This window comes from Clytia hemisphaerica, unplaced genomic scaffold, assembly GCF_902728285.1.
Source record: "Clytia hemisphaerica strain Z4C2 unplaced genomic scaffold, Clytia hemisphaerica genome assembly, whole genome shotgun sequence".
In the NCBI taxonomy this organism is placed as follows: Eukaryota; Metazoa; Cnidaria; class Hydrozoa; order Leptothecata; family Clytiidae; genus Clytia; species Clytia hemisphaerica.
In genome coordinates, this window is record NW_027104529.1 from 1,029,959 (window position 1) to 1,049,972 (window position 20,014).

The following is a 20,014-nucleotide window of genomic DNA, read 5'->3' on the forward strand; positions in this document are numbered from 1 at the left end:
TGAATGTGACGATTTTGAAATTTTGATCGGGGAAAAGTGACGAAAATGCCTCTAGGAAAAAATCCGACTAAATAAAACTCCAACATTTTTTCCCCCGATATAAGGTACCTAAGATGGTTCGACATCTTCCGAAAAATCAAAGGGCTAGAGAAAAGGAATTGAGCCTTCGTCTTTAATTATTATTGTGTGTTTTCTGCATCTTTGTGTCTGATAAAGTGGAAGTTTCCTGATTTCGCAATCACTTTTCTACTTCTAAAAACTCTTTATTTACGATTTTTCATATTTCAGGATGAGAGAAAGATTGGCGAATATTTAAAAGACAACGAAGAAGATGTCGATTCTACCATGAGTTTCATTCTACAAATGATGGCATTGTCTGAGGCTTCTGATGACAAAGGTATGAATTTTTATCTTCTCAAACCTGTCTCTTCTGGTTAAATCTTTCACCAACAGCATGACGATAATATTCGAAAATGAATTTTGAAAATTTTGCGTTTAGTGAGTCATTTTGTTCTTAGGATCTTAAGAGTGTGATACCATACCCTCTTAGCTTAGCTGAAATTTAGACCAAACAAACTATTATACATGAAATGCGATCCTTAAATTTTCACCTTGATATCCCGAGAACATAATTAAAATCTCAATTTCTTATTTTGAAGATTAAAAAATATGTCTCTTAAAGGGCATTTCCTTTGTTCTCACGTACATAATGTACATATATGAATTCATTTTGAAAGTGTCGTGGTCTGAATATTTTTATTACGAAACTGGTCCATCGTTGATGAAGCTTCATAATCGATTGATGATAAAAACCAATAAAATCTTATGAATAAATGTCATGAGGTGAAATAAAAGCGTGAAAATCACAGTCACCTGAGACTGCCTACGTGTATGTTGTTTATCAATGGCGCGCCCATTCTCGTAAAAATCTGACCAGCAGCAATCAGAAATTTTTCTGGTTCGAGACCTTATCGAAAAATTGTTTTCACTTTTTGTACTGATACTGTTCCCCTTTTCACATACAAGACAAGAGACTGTGAACTCGAGCGGAGTATGAAGAATGTATACAAAAGTTATTGTCCAGTCTACCCTGTTCTACAAACAAGCTGCTGGGATATTTTTTAATTTCTTCAGTACCATTGAAAATTGAATTTTAAGTTGTTTTTTTTAAGACACGGTACGTCAATTTAAATGCACTTGATTTTAGCCTTTCTCCTAAGAAAGGCGTAAAGGTCTTGAATCCTCACAGCAATGTCAATTGAATATCTCACTGATGTGGAAGTCGGTTTGAATGCCCCATAATCACTACAAGAAGAGAGATATTTTCTTCTTGTGACTATGATGCCCCTTGTCCATCGTTTTTAATCACGTGATCAAAATCCGTATCAGAGAGTGGTCAAAAAAGTTGGAATGTCGTTGCAGTTGATTGGCAATTTGACGTCACCCAGCTAATTGATTGTAGATTGTCCATCAAAATAAACCATGTGACAAAATAAAATGAAACATCCTGACCAGGTAGATATTCAATTGGCATTGCTCACCGTGCACTGAGTAAAGTAATCCATCTCGTAACATACACGTTCTTTATATAAGAAAAAACTATATAAGAACACAAGGCTTCGATGGCCAAAATGGTAAGAACAAGTTAAGAACATTTTAAAGGCTTTGTGGACACTAAGACACCCGATTTCTTAAGAAAATAGACACAAATACTCAAAAAATGGTGAAAATGAGAACATGTTAAGAAGATTTTTAGGCTTAAAACTCAAAAAGTTAAGAACATCCAAAGACTTCAAAAATTTGTTCTTATAAAAAAAAACGTGTAGACAATATCATGTCGCAAAATCAGAAAAGGATGGGGAGTTTTTTTCAAGACCTTTTTTAAAGTATTAATTTCCAAATAAAAAGTCACATACTGTGCCTTGAAATTCGCAGCGATAACGAATTAATACCTTATTGATACCATAACTCCATTATAATTAGTATGACTTTAAGCTTTCGAATTTTTGTCCACTTTACTTAATAGGTATTGGACAAACAGTCATGTCAAAGTGTGCTGCTTTTCAAATGAACTGAATGAATTTATAATACCGTATTGCTTTGAATAAATGCCTAGGGCGTCTATTGACTTGAAGCTTATCATTTATTGATCATTATTTTTGATTTTGAATAATCATTATACAGGACTGTACACGTCATTTTAAGTTTGTCATCTGATCATTGTACATTTTCATTAAAAGTTGGTCATTTTTCCCGCTCGAAGTTTTTACACATTTCTTTTATAAGAGCATCCAACATTTTTGAAGCCTTCAGATGTTCTTAATTTTTCGAGTTTCAAGCCTAAAACTGTTCTTAATATGTTCTTATTTTCAGCATTTTTTGAGCATTTTTGTCCATTTTCCTAAGAAAACAGGTGTTTTAGAGCCCACAAAGCCTTTAAATGTTTGGCCTTATGTTCTTATAAAAAAACGTGTAGTTCGTAATATGATGTGTCAATGACAAAATATATTTCATATTTCATGTTTGAGAATACACACGACTATGTTTTATAAAGGTCCCCCCACTTCAGAGGATGTTAAATACACTTTTAGGCCTTCAACTGATAAACATTGATGGTGCAAAATACAAAAATTACGTAACAATGAACCCGTGTCATATTTTTTGATGATTTTCTTCCTCAAATTAAGCTAATTTAGAAATTTTAATCATTTCTTTCAAAGCTTATGTTTTAAGCGGGATAACTAAGACATGTTGACTACTCTTTCAGGACGTTTGACTTTCGTGTTGTTTTCGTGAGTTGTTTTCGTAGTTTAGTCACCTTTAATGCTCTTTGAAGTCCTACGTAATAGGCTTACGTCATACGTCATACGTCGCTTATGGAGTGTCTATTTGAAGCTTTGGTCCGACTTTTATCAATTTAAAACACATAATTTGAGTCACTACTCTACGATCATTAGAAAGTTTATATGCTTTTTTATCGAAATCCTACTTGGGATAGAAATTCTTTTGTTCCCAGCTCAAAAAATCTAATGAAGTCTGTATGAGTTAACCGATAAGCACGATAGGGTGTAAAAATCTACCAATTTAACGGTAGTAATAGCTCGTGATGTTGGCACCTGCAATTTCCCTTGCATAAATTATATAAATCTTCATTCAGCTTACCATATTTAATGCTTCAGAATTTTTAAGTCTATAATGTCGCCGTTAAACAGAGCTAGAAAGACAGGCATTTCCCCTGTTTTGACTTTTGTTCGAATGGCTTTTCCTTCCTTTCGTGTTTCTTAATACGAGCTAAGACCTAAGATGTGGAAGACGGTTTAAAGTATGTATGATCTCACTACTCTTTCATTAAGAAACTAAAGAAAAAACGAGGCATCAAAATCGTAATTCAAACGTTAGCTTCGTCTGGTCTTCGAAAATAAGGACGCTTAAGACCATATGTTCACACGTTACGGTTCCGTTTTGTTCCGGTATAGTTTTCGTTACGGATCGAGTGTGTTCATATTGGTTTCGGAACGTTTCGGAGCAAGAAAACAGAGCGATTCCGTTCCGATGAAAAAAGTGGAGCGAAACCGCTTTCGATCTGTTTTGCTTTGTAACGTCTTCTTTTTTGACGTTTCGAATTTTGACGATCACACTTGTTTCGGAACCGTTTCGTTTCGGAACGGAACGGAACTGTAACGTCTGAAAATGGTGGTATTTAAAGATAGCACCACGAGGCGTAAATTTTCTACGATCAGTATTAAAATCATTCGATTTTTTACGCATGAACAAAGTAACCTAGTGAACATAATGTGATTTTTAGCTCTCCAAAATACAACAATGAATGAATATCCTCATCGGGGTAAAAAGTCTCAATAATCGGGGAAAATAATATCAGTTATCGGGGAAAATAATATCAGTTATCGGGGAAAAGAATATCAGTTATCGGGAAAAGAATATTACTTATCGGCATCGGCAAAAATGAGGCATCCCTAATCCAACACAGAAATTTTTCTTTTTTTCTTTAAAGTGATTAAGCTAAAAATTCAAACATGCAAAAGGGTCGGTTTTCATATTGCCAAGGCAGACCTCTCATATCATCACGAAAATTCATCTCATTAAGATGATCTGACAGGAAACCCGCCTATCACATATGAATTTTTTAAACTGTTACGTCATATTTGCCCAATGGAATTGCTTCATTTTTCAACCAACCAATGACCTTCCTCTCATATCATCACAAAAATTGATCCCATTAAGATGAACGAAGTAACATTCGGGGATTAAAATTTTCCAAATCAAAAAGTTCCAGACATTCCAAAAACATAAAACGATTCTTGATTCCCTTTTCTTTATTAGTGACGTCTAGTATTAGAGGACACGTTTTTTATAAGAATAACTAAAATTTTTGAAGCCTTCGGATGTTCTGAATTTTGAATTTTAAGCCTAAAAATGTTCTTAAAATGTTACTAATTTCTCCATTTTGTGACCATTTTTATTTATTTTCCTCAAAAATCGGGTGTTTTCGAGTCCACAAAGCCTTAAGATGTTCTTAACTTGTTCTTAATATTTTGGCTATCTAAGCCTCATGTTCTTATATAGTTTATAAACGTGTATATAATCATCTCACAGAGACATTCGTTTTTGTAGCATATTTTATCATACTATTCTTTGAATGTTGCATTTCTATATCTCACTTCACCGCATGACTGTTCTTTTCGATCTCAGGAGTCACTGCTTGATAGTTCTTTATTTCGCTTTATAAACTTGCTGTTAATTGTAAGTGCCTGCTATGCGAGAGAGAAATTTAAGAAATTTTACATCCAAATATAGTGTCCTATAAGGTTTTCTAAGGATTTTGAGAACTGGAGAACTTTCATTTCTGGACTCGAATATACCTCGAAGTTCTTTAAATGATGACTTTAGTCTGCCCACCAAAAGTGGTTTTATTTTACAGGGGCAACAAAAACAAAGTGAATCGATTTATTATCGATTCGTGTCTTCGCGTGTTTATTTTCGTTTTTATGAGATTAACACGTCTTAAAGTATAATTAATGTCTGTTTTAAGGAGGAGACATGAACTCAAATCTGTTTGTATTGTAATGGACCTGTTAAATTTTGTTTTTGAAATCTATAAGCGTTTACATTTTTTATGTAGATAACAGTGGGCTCGATCCAAAATTCGAAATTCTATTGGAATCTTCCAGAAAATGTCCGTACATGGAGGGTGGATGATATAGTGTCCGGGGGTAGTGAAAAATCTACGAAATTTGTCTTGTCGTCCGGGGTAAACTGATGCTTGTCCGGGGGGTTAGACGTGCTGTCCGGGGGGTAAATCTCTAAAAAATTTTATAGCGATCTGTGGATCGATATCAAACTTCTACTACTCGAATATTTTTGCAATTCGAAATAAAGCATCATTGGTCCCCTTGGCTAAAGAGTAGTCTGAAATGCTCTCCGTAGTTCCAATTTTTCTCTTATTCGAAGAAAAGTGTTTGTCTCTTGAGATCGAATTAGAGAGAGGCAACCGTATATACGTATATAAGCTCAAGCTCAATATGATAACATTACGTTAGGCATTGTGTCTCAGGCGAATTTGTATTTAGATCTTAAAGGTGACTGAAACCCCCATTTTTCATTTTTCAAAAAAAATTTATATATACTATTTTATTTAATCATAGGTCTCGGAAATATCTTTTCAACGATAGCTAGTTTATTAAAATTGAAAAGTTGGCTTTAACGAATAGGAATTAGGAAGTCTCAACTTTTAAAAACAGAATTCTAGAATTTATTTTTTTATTCGCGTCACAAAGATTGCAAATATCCGGCAAATGGTCAATCAAACAGACCTTCCAAAGTAATATCCGTCTTATCAAGTCATTTCTATATAAAGAAGGATCGTTGTGAATTTATCAAAAAAGGAAAGATTTTATTTTTTTATTACACATGTCAAACAGATACTTATCGCGAAAATAAGAACTCGTCCTGTTTAAACTTCTTGTTTGAATTTGAAGTAATTTCCTTTACTCATTGGCTATTTGATGCTGAATGACTGCTCCGAAAGCTTTTAAGAAATAACGTCACATTGAGGTTCATGAATACTAGACTGTATTATTTAACCAGGCAACGCGTGGGGGATGGTAATGAGTTTCTAAGGGAAAATTATTTTCATAGATATTCAAGTAAACCACGAACTTCATTTGTCTGAAAGTCACGTCCCGATATCTTTTGCTTTAATACTATCATTGATTTTCATCTATTTTACAAGATAGCGACCATCCAGTTTCTAATCTGTTGGTATGATCTGATAAAGCATTGTTCCTTTCTCCAACTAAAAAACTTAGATGATTTGTAACTGTCAATCATTGCCCGCAAATTGTTATTTATAACTCGTTGAGATTCATGTGAGAGATACAAACATACGACGGTATGATAGCCAACCATCAACCTCCTTCATAATCCAGAACACTTAAGAGTGATAAGCTTCTTTCATTCCTCTCTTTTTACTTTATACTTGAAAAAATCGGCGAGCATCAAACAACTGCTTGAATTTGAGAGAAGGAAAATTCCAACGACACGAGAGGGTAAACTTCCAAAAAAAATATTTCTCACATGACAAATATTTAGAGCCTTAAATTTCTTTTGATCAACGCCGGTGTTGAAAATCTAAGTTACCTTAATTCTTGTCGAAGCAAGATGACAAGTGTTTGAATTTATTTGGATAAATTCCCCTCGGCGGAAAAGTAGTGTAAAATGCTCTCTAAATTCTAAATTTTTCTCTCATTTCTTCGATAAAATGCCTCACTTCCTTGAAGATCGAATTAGAAAGAGGTGACTGAAGTAATACTTTCTTGCTTTGGAACCCAAAATTGCCAACTAAGGCAGAAAATAAATCAAAATGAACTTGACTTGTTTCTAAACAGAGGAACATTATGTATGATTTTAAACTTCTCTTGGAGAATGATTCAGAACCAGACAAGCATTGCTCTTGGAAAATCAATCTCATAACTATCAATACAGTACGAAGTCACCTCTCTTTGTCATCTTTGACATATATAAGTGTTGGCAACACTCATAACGAAAGACGTATCTTAAGAAGTGGCTGAATGACGAAAGTGACCTCTTTAGAAGTCAAACATACAAGAAAAACAAAACGGTCGAAATCTTGATGGAGTTGGAAAATACTGAATGGAATTTCTTTTCGAAACAAAACCTTTTCAGCAGATATCGCTACTGAATGATAGTGTTCATTTTAGTGTATTTTACCTCTAGTCGCCTGTACAATTTATGTAAGAATAACTCAAATGTCATCAGGTATTTGCCTACCCTGCCAAAATATGATTTTTATTTTAAAATCACGTCCCATTGCCGGATACCCTTCAGCACAAGAGATATGTTTTAGTCTTATTTGGAGATTTGTGATCAACTTTCTGATAGTTGGATTTATAGCGGTCAAACAGTAGTCGTTGTGGTTTGAATCTCCGCTGACGTCATCTCCTTATTAACCAAATATCAAGAAGGGAAGAAGGAAGCTACATATTAGAAAATTCATTTCACAATTTCTCAAGAAAAAATACAATTCTACCTTCCTGCCCAATCAGAAGTCACATAATCAGTTTTGATATCAAATTAAAAATAGTTTGCTGTTTTTGGCTTTGAAGACTTTCTTCGTGTTCCGATGCCAAAACATATTCTCACGTGCTTCGTTGACTGTTAAAAAAAAATTTTTTACGATACATGTTTTTTATAAGCATACATAAATCCAAAAACTGGCTCGGAGATGCTAAGATCGAGAGATTGACGAGCCTGAAAAATGCTTAAAGGATTCTTATATCCTGAGCAAAATTTTAAGGAAATTCCGAAAATCTGTAAACTAAAGCTCCAGCCAAAAACAGCCAAAATCTGAAAATTTAGGCTTGAGGTATATGAGCCTAGATATGCTTATAAGTGCAATGCTTATGAAAAAATATGTAACCAAGTGTTTTAGATGAGATGGTTCCTAGCTTAGTGTTTCAATGAAATAAAAGGCGAGATTTCAAAAGTTACCATTAAGGCTAGAGCCAGCCAGAATAATCAGTGGATCAAGCGAAGTGAACAATTGTCAAATTTAGTTTCTTCTACTTTTTATATTAAACTATCTTTTCATAAAAATCAAAAGAAAAATTCATTACACAACAAAAACGATCAAATCAAATTTTCACTCTCCTCAGTACCAGTAGTAGTTCCCGAAGAAGGAGGTTCATTCAAATCTTGTTCACTTTTGAAATCTTTAATAGAACGACCAAGTCCTAATAATTTTTGCGCCAAATCCATATCTTGGCTCCTAAGAGATTTCAAATCCCCCATCACTTTATCCAACGACTCACTTATAGGGTCAACAGAGTCGGACCTAGTCCTCATCAACGGCGTATGTTGTATATTATGCACCAGTGGTTTATTGTCAAAGGAACTGGAACGTACAAACATTTTCTGTTGACGACGTCTTTGAGCCACTTTTTCCTCACGTCGTATCAAATCTTTATCGCTCAATTGTTCACCTAACGGGTCTCTGTATTCCGCATTATGAGACTGTTTGATAGAAGCGGTTGGTTGATCTTCCAATCGGTGCACTGTATTCACATGCACTATATTGTCTTCTCTTTGTATTGGCTTGACGACTGCAATATTCGTTGCGGTTGAACCCAAAACCGCTGATGTAGGTGTTGAACAAAATTTAATTGAACCGTTTGTTTTCGGGGAACCCGAACCGGGAATCGGATGATGTAAACAACCCGATTCGGTTAATGTGCTGTTCTTGAATGATTTATCGACCAGTAGTAAAGTATCAGTCAATTGTTTTTTTAAAGGATTACGTGTTGGTCTTTTACAAATAAAATTTCCGTTTTTATCGACCAGTCTTTGCGTATTCCCGTTCATATCCTCAAGGTCTTCGCTATCGGAACTACTTATGAACGTCGTTGAAGCGTTTACGAGGTTCTGGTTACGTCGTGGTAATTTTACGGAACTAGCTCGTTTCGGTAATAAGTCTTTTTGCGGCGTTTTCAACGAACGTTCACGAAATGAAGCGCGTAAGCTACGGATTTTGTCCGCGTCACCTTTTGCAGCAGCCGATAAATTATTTATGCGATCGCTCTGATCTTTCAACCACGAGTCTATATAATCATTATGTCTTCTTAGTTTCGTACTCCGTGTTTCGGTAACTGTCTCTTTTTGCATGCTCTCTTTGATTACTCCTAACCCGTAACTCGAAAGTTTGGACGTTTTGTCATGTTGTAAGCGGTACTGCTTCAACATCTGTGTGAATTGTTGGCTGCGTTTAAGGTGTTGTTCCTTCAGCAGGGACGTATCGGACGATCGACGTCCCCCTAATTTTGGACTGTTGCTAGATTCCACCGGTGATAGGGAGGTATCATCCTTTATCCCTCCGTCAATCCCGTCATCGATAGATGTGGATCGTTGATGGCTGACTAAGCTCACCCTAGGTCTTGTCATATGGTAGTTCATAGATTGCGAACGAAGCACATTCTTGCGACGCCGTTCGGCCGGTGTGGAATGGGCTTTACGGCTCTCGTCTTCACCTTCAGATGTTTCAGGCGTTAACAGTTTCTCCATATTCATTTCAAAGTTCTCTTCAAAAATAAACGAATGGTTACTAATAGTATCTTCTGTAACAATTTCTTTCGTTTTTTCTCCCTCCTCACTGCTGTCAATGCTTCGTAGACTGTCCACGCTTGTCGTTTTGGTTGATGAAATAACGACAGAGGATTTAAGTTGTTGGCCTATTGTTATTGTATTTGATTTGTTCAGTACGTTATCCGGCCTATTCATTGCTAGTGTAACATGAGACATTTTCTTTGTTTTTGACACATCTCTCGAATTCTTTTCTACTGTCACTCTTTCTTGTGATGTTGTTATGTCTTTGCGTTGACTAATAATCTCTATTGATTGATTGGTTACCTCTTCTCTTCTTGGAACGAATAAGTCTTCTTGATCTTTCGTTATTTCATCCTTTATACCCTGTTCCTTGTCATCACTGTTCGAATGTCTTTTTATAGCATCATTAGTGACGTCATCGGTACTTGACGATAACGAATCATGATCGCCCTCTTCCGTTAATTTTTCAATCCGCAATTTGCCGACCGGTAATTTGTTACCAATATTTGCGGTTTGATTGTCATTAGTGAATAATTTACTTTGGAATAACGAGGGTCGAGAAAAAGTGTTAATTGATGTGAAAGTGTTCGATCGTTTCAAACTGAATTTTGATTTTTTCGGCCCTCCTGCGTCGTTAGGTGTATTCCCAGTCTTGGCTTGTGGGTCCTTCTTTTCACGCATACTTGGATAATTAGGGCGTTGGGTTGCTTTGAGGGAGCTGGTCCTCAATACGCGGCCCTTTTTCGGTTTTTCGTCCGCATCTCGGTATTGTATGGCACTCGCCTCATTCCCCATGATGGTCGAAAGCAAGAATATTTCGCAATCTCAATAAAACGTAGAATTATCTCATCAATGGTGAAACGTAAATAAACAAGAAAAATCAACATTCAAATCCACAGAACATACAAACAAACTTCATATGTACGACTATGCTCGAAGGATTTTTTTTGTCCTGTTTGTCAAAAAGCTCAGACCATTATTCTCCTCTCCGCTTCGTTTTTTTTTTTTTGCGTTTTGAAATTCTGTAGTACCATTTAAAATAGACAACAAACCTATTATGTTCTTTTGATCTAAAAAAAATTCCATTCTTAGTTTTTCTTCATAGCCTCTTATCCTTCCTTTCATCCAACCTCTCTCCTTCGTGGTGTGTTTTTCTCCTGACATGCCATCAAACCTCTAATCTAATTATGGCTCGTTGATATACTTCTATACTTTCTAATGGACATTACAAAGGAAGAGAGCATTATACAAAAAGTATTTAAGATTAATACGTCTTATAATTATTATTAACATTCAGGGGTTTCTCGATAACCTGTTTTCATATGTGGTTACTTTCAAGGGCTCATAAAAGACCACAAACTTTGATACATTTATAGTTCCATTGTCAGTGATAACTGCAGGTCAGGGAAAAAGTTTGTCGATGAAATCGTTCAAAGATGGATACACGAGTGTAGTGGCTCTATGACTGGCAGTATCGCCATACCCCACTCAAAATTCTGATTCTTTATCCTTTGTATTGAGAAGAGCTTTGGACATTCTATCCGGAAGACCTTCGGACGGGACTACGAAAACGTGAAAAGGGCTTGTGATTGAAAAATGTTGGCAAGATCAGACACGAAGCAACGGGTACGCCAGGTACGGCCCAGATTTTAACAAATAACCCCGAAATTTTCCTCCTCGTCGGTAAAATCGCTATAAAATCGCTTAAATTTCCTCACTCGCCGTACCAGATATAAAAGGCTTCCGTCGTGCCTGAAGATACCGATAATATTAGATCTCTAAAAGGGTGGTGTGATGAGAAACACTCTCCATCACAGATTTCGTATAATTTCAAAATATATTTTTTTTTTGAAAGATGAACGTGTTTTTGACAAGTTGACGATTTGACATTTGTACTAATTTGTTTGTGTTTACTCAGACGTGTAAATCAACTCTAACTTGAAACCCTTTTGTACCCTTGATTTGAAGGGTCGTGTCAAAAATCACTCTGTAGATTACAAACAATTAGATTCTTTCCCGTTGACTCATTGCGCGTCTACCTTTCGCATTTTCTCTCTTCTCAGATCAGACCCCTTGTTATCTAAAGCCACCTGATGGTTGACAATGATGAGATAGAAGTCATCGAAATATTCCAAAATTTAAGAACACTTTCTTGTTGTTTTCGTATTTAAAAACTAAGAAGGATGCTGATCTTCGGGTTATGTTTTTCTTATATTTTTTGAAAATTGTCTAGTACTGTTGGATTCTAAAGCCACCTGCCAGATCTTGGTCCAAAATTGTTTGCATTATCATCTTTAAAAACCACCATTCTTGAATTTTAATTACAGTAGAGTTTCCATAACTCAACTATTTTAGCAGTCTGTTCCTCTAAAGGATCCTGCATTGTAACATGCATGCGTAATTTGTCGTTCTTTTAGACCACATGTAGTTAATTCCCGTGATAAACGAATGAATCGCTAGGGGTGGTACAGCCACTTTCGGTCGGGGTTGTGGACGGCGAAATATGTCGTTTTTTATGAAATTTGTCGTTCTTTTTGTCCATTTTTAGTAATGCAGGATTCTTTAGATAAACCCCCTCTAGAGGAGCACAAATAATTACTTGTGACAGGTTTAAAACGTTACAGGTTTTTTTATAAGAACATCGAACATTTTTAAAGCCTTCTTAGGTTCTTAACTTTTTGAGTCTTAAGTCTAAAAATGTTCTTAGATTGTTCTTAATTTTACCATTTTCGTGTGAGTATTTTTGTGCAATTTCCTAAGAAATTGAGTGTTTTAGAGCCCATAAAGCCTTAAAATGTCCTTAAGTTGTTTTTAGCATTTTGGTCATCGAAGTCTTATGTTCTTATATAGGTTGTTCTTATAAAAAAGAATGTGTGTCTGAATACTCAGGTCAGACCCAGAGATCGTTAACATCTTTTTTTCCTGATAAACAAGATCTTGAAAATTTCTTGCAAGTTGAGAATTCTAATGTGTTATGCTCTAGAAACAGGGGACCTCCGATGGAGAGTCAAAACGCCTTTAAATAGCGCTTCACTTCAGCTTCTGATAATATCAATAAATACCTATTAATTATAAAAGCATATTTAAAATAGCAGTAGTGGTTGCATGATTAAAACCCTCACTCAGTTGACAAAAAGAGAAATTCTAATCACTATCAATAATCAACAACGACATTAAAATTCTGTAAAACCCTCAGCCATTAAGCTGATTAACTTTTACTTTTAATGCATTTCTTTTGGTCGCTTTACTGCTGTGTTGATTCTTAACGGTTCGTCCAATTAGTGAATGAATAGGATGTCTGTGCAATACACGATTCAGTTTTCATCAGTAAGAATACCTATCAGAATACATAATATAAGTACCTATTCTTAGGTTGTTCTCATTTTTGAACCTTATATATATTTAGAAGCACGTATCAACTAATTCAAGACTTCATTCGTCATTTCTTTTGCCTGCATGGAAGGATGAGTATCAAAAACCGTGTCTCGGAACCAAACTAGAAGATACATTTTTGCCTTATCTAACCCACTGTGTTGTTGTAGTAGCTATAGCAAACAGTGCATTGAATAGAGCACAGTAGTTGATTGATAGAGATTCATATCATATCTATCTTTGACGACTGGTTTTCACGTTGTAGTCTTTTACGACTCCCCTTAAATAAGCATCATTGGGCTAAGAATCCCCATCGTTATAAAAGACTTCAATAGAGATCTACACGTTAGAGCAACTATCATCAGGCTCCCAGCTGCATATGAGAGCATTACATGTTTACAAATTTCCTTGCACTATAGGATTCCTCGAAAAAATAATCGCTAGAAAATTTTAGTTGCATCAATATTATTTCATTTTTGAGCAGTCATTTAAAGTACACTTTTTAACGATTTCCCATTAAATTATATGATATTTAATCGAGTTCACAGATCTAACCGTACAGAAGTGGGTGTTTTTCCCAAATAAGGGCTTTCTTTATAACTCTCCGACACACATCCAAATTTCTGAGCATCCTTCTTGTATCCGCTATTGATATTAATATATGTTTGATGTTGTTTTGATGTATATCCTTAAGTTTTTCCTGGGTAATGTTGGTTTGTTGACACACATTTCTCCTTATGTTTGAGCTTTGACATTCTGCATCCGTATATTCAACTCTCATTAAGGTTTCCTTTATATGCTTTTGTGATGTCAACATTAAAGCATCGAATAAGAATATGGACAAAAATAATACGAGAAGGGAGACAATTGGGTTTAAATTGTGATTTTTTTTAAAAGACTCTACCAGCTTACAAATTCATGGGGTTATTAAAATTTGAAGTCTGCTTCGAAATCTCTGTATCAGTTACCCCCTACCTCACTGCTGCAATAACCCATTTTAAACTATACTTCGATTAATGATTTAAATCCAGTTGAAAACCAATTCTATATCGAGTCACATTACGGTAACGATAAGGGTCATTTCGCCAGATCAATGAGTTTGCAAATAAAAGTTTTGAAAACCACAGAATTGTCTAACGGTCGTGTTCGGTTGATGATGTAATCATATTTTCCTATCAAGATTGTTTCGAATTTCGAAATGTCCTATCTAAAATTATCTGTATTATGGTCGATTTCAACACTTTTTTAATAATCCTTCTTCTGTCAAAATGTTCAACTCTTTCATCATTTCGAAGCAAAAAAAATTGCGATTGAAATCCGTTGCTTAACGTATTTACAAAAGGTTACAAAAGTAGAAATTTTTTCTAACAGGATTAAGAAGAAGAAAAAAACTGTTAGAAAATTCAAATAATACTGTGTATCGATGTTGGGGTGTGCCGGCCGTTGCCAGAAGCCATAGAAAGAAATAAAAACTCAACTCCCAAACCGTAACCACGTTTGTTTCGTAAGAACACCCAAAATGTTTGAAGCCTGCGGATGTTCTTAACTTTTTGTGTTTTAAGACTAAAAATATGCTTAACATGTTCATTTTGTGAGTATTTTGTTAGCAAAATTGGGTGTTTTATAAACCCTTAAAATGTTCTTAACTTGCTCTTAATATTTTTGTCATCGAACACTTCTGTTCTTATAAAGCTTGTTCTTATAAGAAACCCGTATGATTTGCATAAAGAAAAATATCAAGTAAAAGCTTTATAAAAACCTTGACTAACTGAAATCTCTGTTCATATACCTTTTCGACCGTAGGTCAGGCGCGTGCCACTTTATTATTTAATTTACCACCCTTTAACTCGATCCAATCCTTTTTTACACTTTTTTCTATTGTCTATAGATATGAAAAAAAGACGGGGAAGGCTTTAGGGTGGTAAAGCGGACAAAAAATGGCCGTGCGGCAATTGGGGGCTACGGTCGAAAAGGTGCATTACATATTCTCTTACACGCTTTTTTTTTATAAGAATGGTGTAAATCCATTTCATCATGGATATTCTTAACTTTTTTGGAAAAATCATCCTAAAATATTCTTACAACATTCTTAGGTTAGGATCCTAATTCATACTAGATTTAACATTTAGTACATACGTCTCAAGCATAAAATGGCACTTTTGTAAAAGGAGTGAGCCTAACTTGGGGATAATTGATAATTTATAATTAAAAATGCTCCTAAAATGACATTCTTTATAGCTTTAGTAGCAAAAATCCATGATGGTGATATTCTTAGCATATTCTTAGATTTTTGGCCTTTTTCATCATGGACATTCTTATAAAGTGTATTCTTATTAAAAAAAAGCGTGTATCAGAGACTTTGTTTACTTGATATTATTCGTGTAAATTACGTTCAATCAGAACAGAAGTCTAAGCCAATGTATCCCAGGCACTAGAATGGACTTGTAAAAAAAAGTTATCGGTTATTTGTTCATTTTCAATTCGACAGTTTAACCAGATGAGATGGAGTTTTTATAAAATACAATTGGTCATTTGAAGTAATAAAAAGAACGCGTTTTTTAGAAAAAGTAAAAAAAAAATGTTTTATTAGTCCCAGTTTAACAGCATGTTGTTTTTACTCAGACGGGACTGAAGACCATGGGCATAGTTTAGCTTCCTCTCATTATTAACGCATACTGATGTATATGAAAATGAAGAGCTGTCAGTATTACAATCGATAAAATACTCGATAAAATCCGATTTCCGGGAAACTGTCAAACTTTTTTACCGGATTCTCTTCTACACGTTGCTATTTTGTTTCATTTTTGATGTTACGTTGAGACCGATATCGAACATCTCCAATCAAGTGTCTTTCACCACAAACCAACAAAATATTTTATCATTACAAATCAGATTTACCTCACCGATTCGGCGCCGCAAATTTTTTTTCCGTAGACGGGCGGAAATATCTTTTATGGTCGGAAATATCATAGCGTAATGGTCGGAAATATCATTTGATGGTCGGAAATATCTTTTGATGGTCGGAAATATCCAAAACTCTGAAAATTTGAAAATTTAATGGTCGGAAATATCCCGCGCTTTTAAAAATGCTTCATCAACAAAAAAATGTAAACAAAGATGGTAGCAAAGGTGGTGTTGTGTGGCCAACTTGTTGTGTGTGCCAGACAAGCTTTTTAGGGAGAGAAAGTGGTATTGACCTTTTTATTCAAACACGACTCTTCGTTCTTTCTTGTCTTTTTTATATCCTTTCCTCCTCTAGCCTCCACTGTAAGGGTCATTTTTTGGCAAAATCTTCTCTGCATGCACTGCCAGCTGGATGCACTGTAAGGGTGCGATTTTGGAAGCCAAATTTTCCGCCGAACGTATGGTCGTTTTCAGATCGATCCACTGGGGTAAGGTCTAGAATGGGAGGGTGTCCAGGTAGGGTTGGGGCTAGCTTTAGGGTGATTTGAGAGCAGTGGGGGCTAGAGGAGAAAAGGATATAAAAAAGACAATAAAAAGGTTAATACCACTTTCTATCCCTATAAAGCTGTCTACGTCTTGTGTAAAATACTGTATAAAGAACTAAGAAACAGAACAGCTCTCAGATAGTGTCCCAAAAACTTAAAATAAAAAACTACTCTTGTCTGGCACACACAATAAGTTGGCCACACCACACCACCTTTGCTACCATCTTTGTTTACATTTTTTGCTGGATGAAGCATTTTTAAAAAGGCGGGATATTTCCGACCATTAAATTTTCAAATTTTTAGAGTTTTGGATATTTCCGACCATCAAAAGATATTTCCGACCATTAAAGATATTTCCGCCCGTCTACGGAAAAAAATTTGCTTCGGCGCCGTGACTGTTCATAAGATAAAGTATGGTTTTTCTGCTCAAGCAAAATAACTTCCCCCCCCCTCGGGGGAGTCGCTTTATATGGTCCGACCCACGGCATGTGCCTCCCTTAAGGGTAGGTTTTTCGAGACCCTCGAAATGTACTGTAAGAGTTTACTTTTGTAGAGTGCACTGGAAGGACACACTGGACACACTATAAGGGTGTACTTGGGAACTGCTGAATTACAAGTCGGACAGTAAAAATCTAGTGTATCTTTATAGTTTTGACTCGCACCCATTTTGATTTGTTTTGCACACTGTATCGACATTTAAGGCTCATTTTCAGGCGAATATAGTATATGAAATCAAACTACACTGTAAGGGTCAGAAACGTTCGGGAAAATGCACTTAAAGGGTACCTTTTTGACTGCTCAAGGGCTGCATTGCAAGGGTCCGATTTTGAAAGTCATTTTTTGGGCGGCACATGCCTTCGTTTAGAATTTGAGTGCCCCATCCCGGGGATAAACCATATTATAAATAATAATAACATTGTACTCAAATTTGGTGACAACACTCCAACACATTTGGACATGCATGTTCACGCCTCCTACCTTACCAGCCGAAATTCTTTTCACCGCTTAGATAGCACGTGTAATATTTCCTGTCGACCTTCAGTTTCAATGTTTTGAGTATGTTTCGTTCCTTGCATTTCCTTGTTACCGAGACATCAACATCTAATTCAGCTTCACTTCTTGTATATTCAATTGTTGGTTTATTTTTCGATCATTTCCTGTGCTAATTTATTCAGTCTTTGTCATTTCAATATACCTTTTACAATTGTTGTCAGCAGACGCTCTTCATCCATAAAGGTTCCCCTTTTTCCTTTGCTAAGCTATTGCACCCTTTATTGATCTCGATATTGCATCAGTAAGGACGTTCTATTTTCTCCTATAATTGGGTCACTAAATAGACATCAATATTGGATACCATCGGTTTCGTCGGTGTGAATGTTTTTGACTTTCCTGTGTTAACTCCAACCATCACGCAATCAATATAGCATTATTTTGTTGCTGAATATGATTTAGAAATATTTACGAACTAGTGTCGTTGCTACGTGCTATTCGATTTCAAGAATAACGATTGCATCAAGAAAGACTTCATGTTTTTGCTATAATTTGGTCACTAAATAGACATCAATATATCACGTTTAACTTTTGATTTTTCCTTTTTAAGAAGGTTATCAGATAAAGACATAGAAACAGGTGGTGTCAAATGTTTGGCGATACTTACTTTGGTATGGCTAACCACTCCTTACATAATTTTAGGGATAAAAAGTCAATATATCACGAAATGGCCTATACTTGGTATTTGATACGCGTGCTTTGCGTGTTTTATCTCCACCACGCTTCCAAAGAAACTGCGTACGTGTTCAGGATTTTCTCCAAAGAGCCTACCAGCGCAGTAGAATAAAAGCACAAATAAAAGGAGAAAAGAATACAAACAAGCAACATGCTGAATGGACCTACCTGAGATAGATAGTCGGAAACATGCTGGATGAAGATGAAAATCTTCAAGCCAAAAAAAAAAAAGATAAGAGAAAAGTAAGCTTGAAAAACATGATGCAGCTTGTTTCACACCGGCTTTTCGACGTTTTAGAGGTAAGGAGCCATGATAAGTTTTGGGCACAAACAAAAAACAATCCATTTTTGGACCTACCCCGGTGGAGGTCCTATAAATTAACCTTCGTTCGTTCGTTCGTTCGTTCGTTCGTTCGTTCGTTCGTTCGTTCGTTCGTTCGTTCGTTCGTTCGTTCGTTCGTTCGTTCGTTCGTTCGTTCGTTCGTTCGTTCGTTCGTTCGTTCGTTCGTTCGTTCGTTCGTTCGTTCGTTCGTTCGTTCGTTCGTTCGTTCGTTCGTTCGTTCGTTCGTCGTAGTTCGTTCGTTCGTTCGTTCGTTCGTTCGTTCGTTCGTTCGTTCGTTCGTTCGTTCGTTCGTTCGTTTCGTTCGTTCGTTCGTTCGTTCGTTCGTTCGTTCGTTCGTTCGTTCGTTCGTTCGTTCGTTCGTTCGTTCGTTCGTTCGTTCGTTCGTTCGTTCGTTCGTTCGTTCGTTCGTTCGTTCGTTCGTTCGTTCGTTCGTTCGTTCGTTCGTTCGTTCGTTCGTTCGTTCGTTCGTTCGTTCGTTCGTTCGTTCGTCGTTCGTTCGTTCGTTCGTTCGTTCGTTCGTTCGTTCGTTCGTTCGTTCGTTCGTTCGTTCGTTCGTTCGTTCGTTCGTTCGTTCGTTCGTTCGTTCGTTCGTTCGTTCGTTCGTTCGTTCGTTCGTTCGTTCGTTCGTTCGTTCGTTCGTTCGTTCGTTCGTTCGTTCGTTCGTTCGTTCGTTCGTTCGTTCGTTCGTTCGTTCGTTCGTTCGTTCGTTCGTTCGTTCGTTCGTTCGTTCGTTCGTTCGTTCGTTCGTTCGTTCGTTCGTTCGTTCGTTCGTTCGTTCGTTCGTTCGTTCGTTCGTTCGTTCGTTCGTTCGTTCGTTCGTTCGTTCGTTCGTTCGTTCGTTCGTTCGTTCGTTCGTTCGTTCGTTCGTTCGTTCGTTCGTTCGTTCGTTCGTTCGTTCGTTCGTTCGTTCGTTCGTTCGTTCGTTCGTTCGTTCGTTCGTTCGTTCGTTCGTTCGTTCGTTCGTTCGTTCGTTCGTTCGTTCGTTCGTTCGTTCGTTCGTTCGTTCGTTCGTTCGTTCGTTCGTTCGTTCGTTCGTTCGTTCGTTCGTTCGTTCGTTCGTTCGTTCGTTCGTTCGTTCGTTCGTTCGTTCGTTCGTTCGTTCGTTCGTTCGTTCGTTCGTTCGTTCGTTCGTTCGTTCGTTTTCGTTCGTTCGTTCGTTCGTTCGTTCGTTCGTTCGTTCGTTCGTTCGTTCGTTCGTTCGTTCGTTCGTTCGTTCGTTCGTTCGTTCGTTCGTTCGTTCGTTCGTTATTAGCTTTTCTCATGATTGGCTCATTAGTTTTTTCTGATTTTTTGCACAAAGATGCATAACTATAAACCCTCGAATGTGACGGAGCCCGATTTTCAAAAAAAAAAAATTTGGGCAAATTTGGGCCAAAAAACGGCTAAAAAACAGGTTTTTTGGACTTTGTGAAAAATTAGGTCGTTAATTTTTTCTGATTTTTTGCATGAAAGTAGGGTACCATCGTAGGTAAAAGATGGCTTAAGCAGA

The 20,014-nt window shown here is 36.4% G+C and overlaps 1 protein-coding gene across 1 annotated transcript in view; it reads left to right on the forward strand.

Annotated features, from left to right (window-relative positions):
• The window catches only part of LOC136822157 (uncharacterized), a 96,170-nt gene that overhangs the window by 3,769 nt on the left and 72,387 nt on the right, over window positions 1–20,014 (forward strand). Inside the window, exon 6 of the mRNA XM_067078398.1 lies at window positions 289–397. Within this exon, the coding sequence (XP_066934499.1) occupies window positions 289–397 (109 nt within the window). The remainder of the gene's footprint in view (window positions 1–288; window positions 398–20,014) is intronic.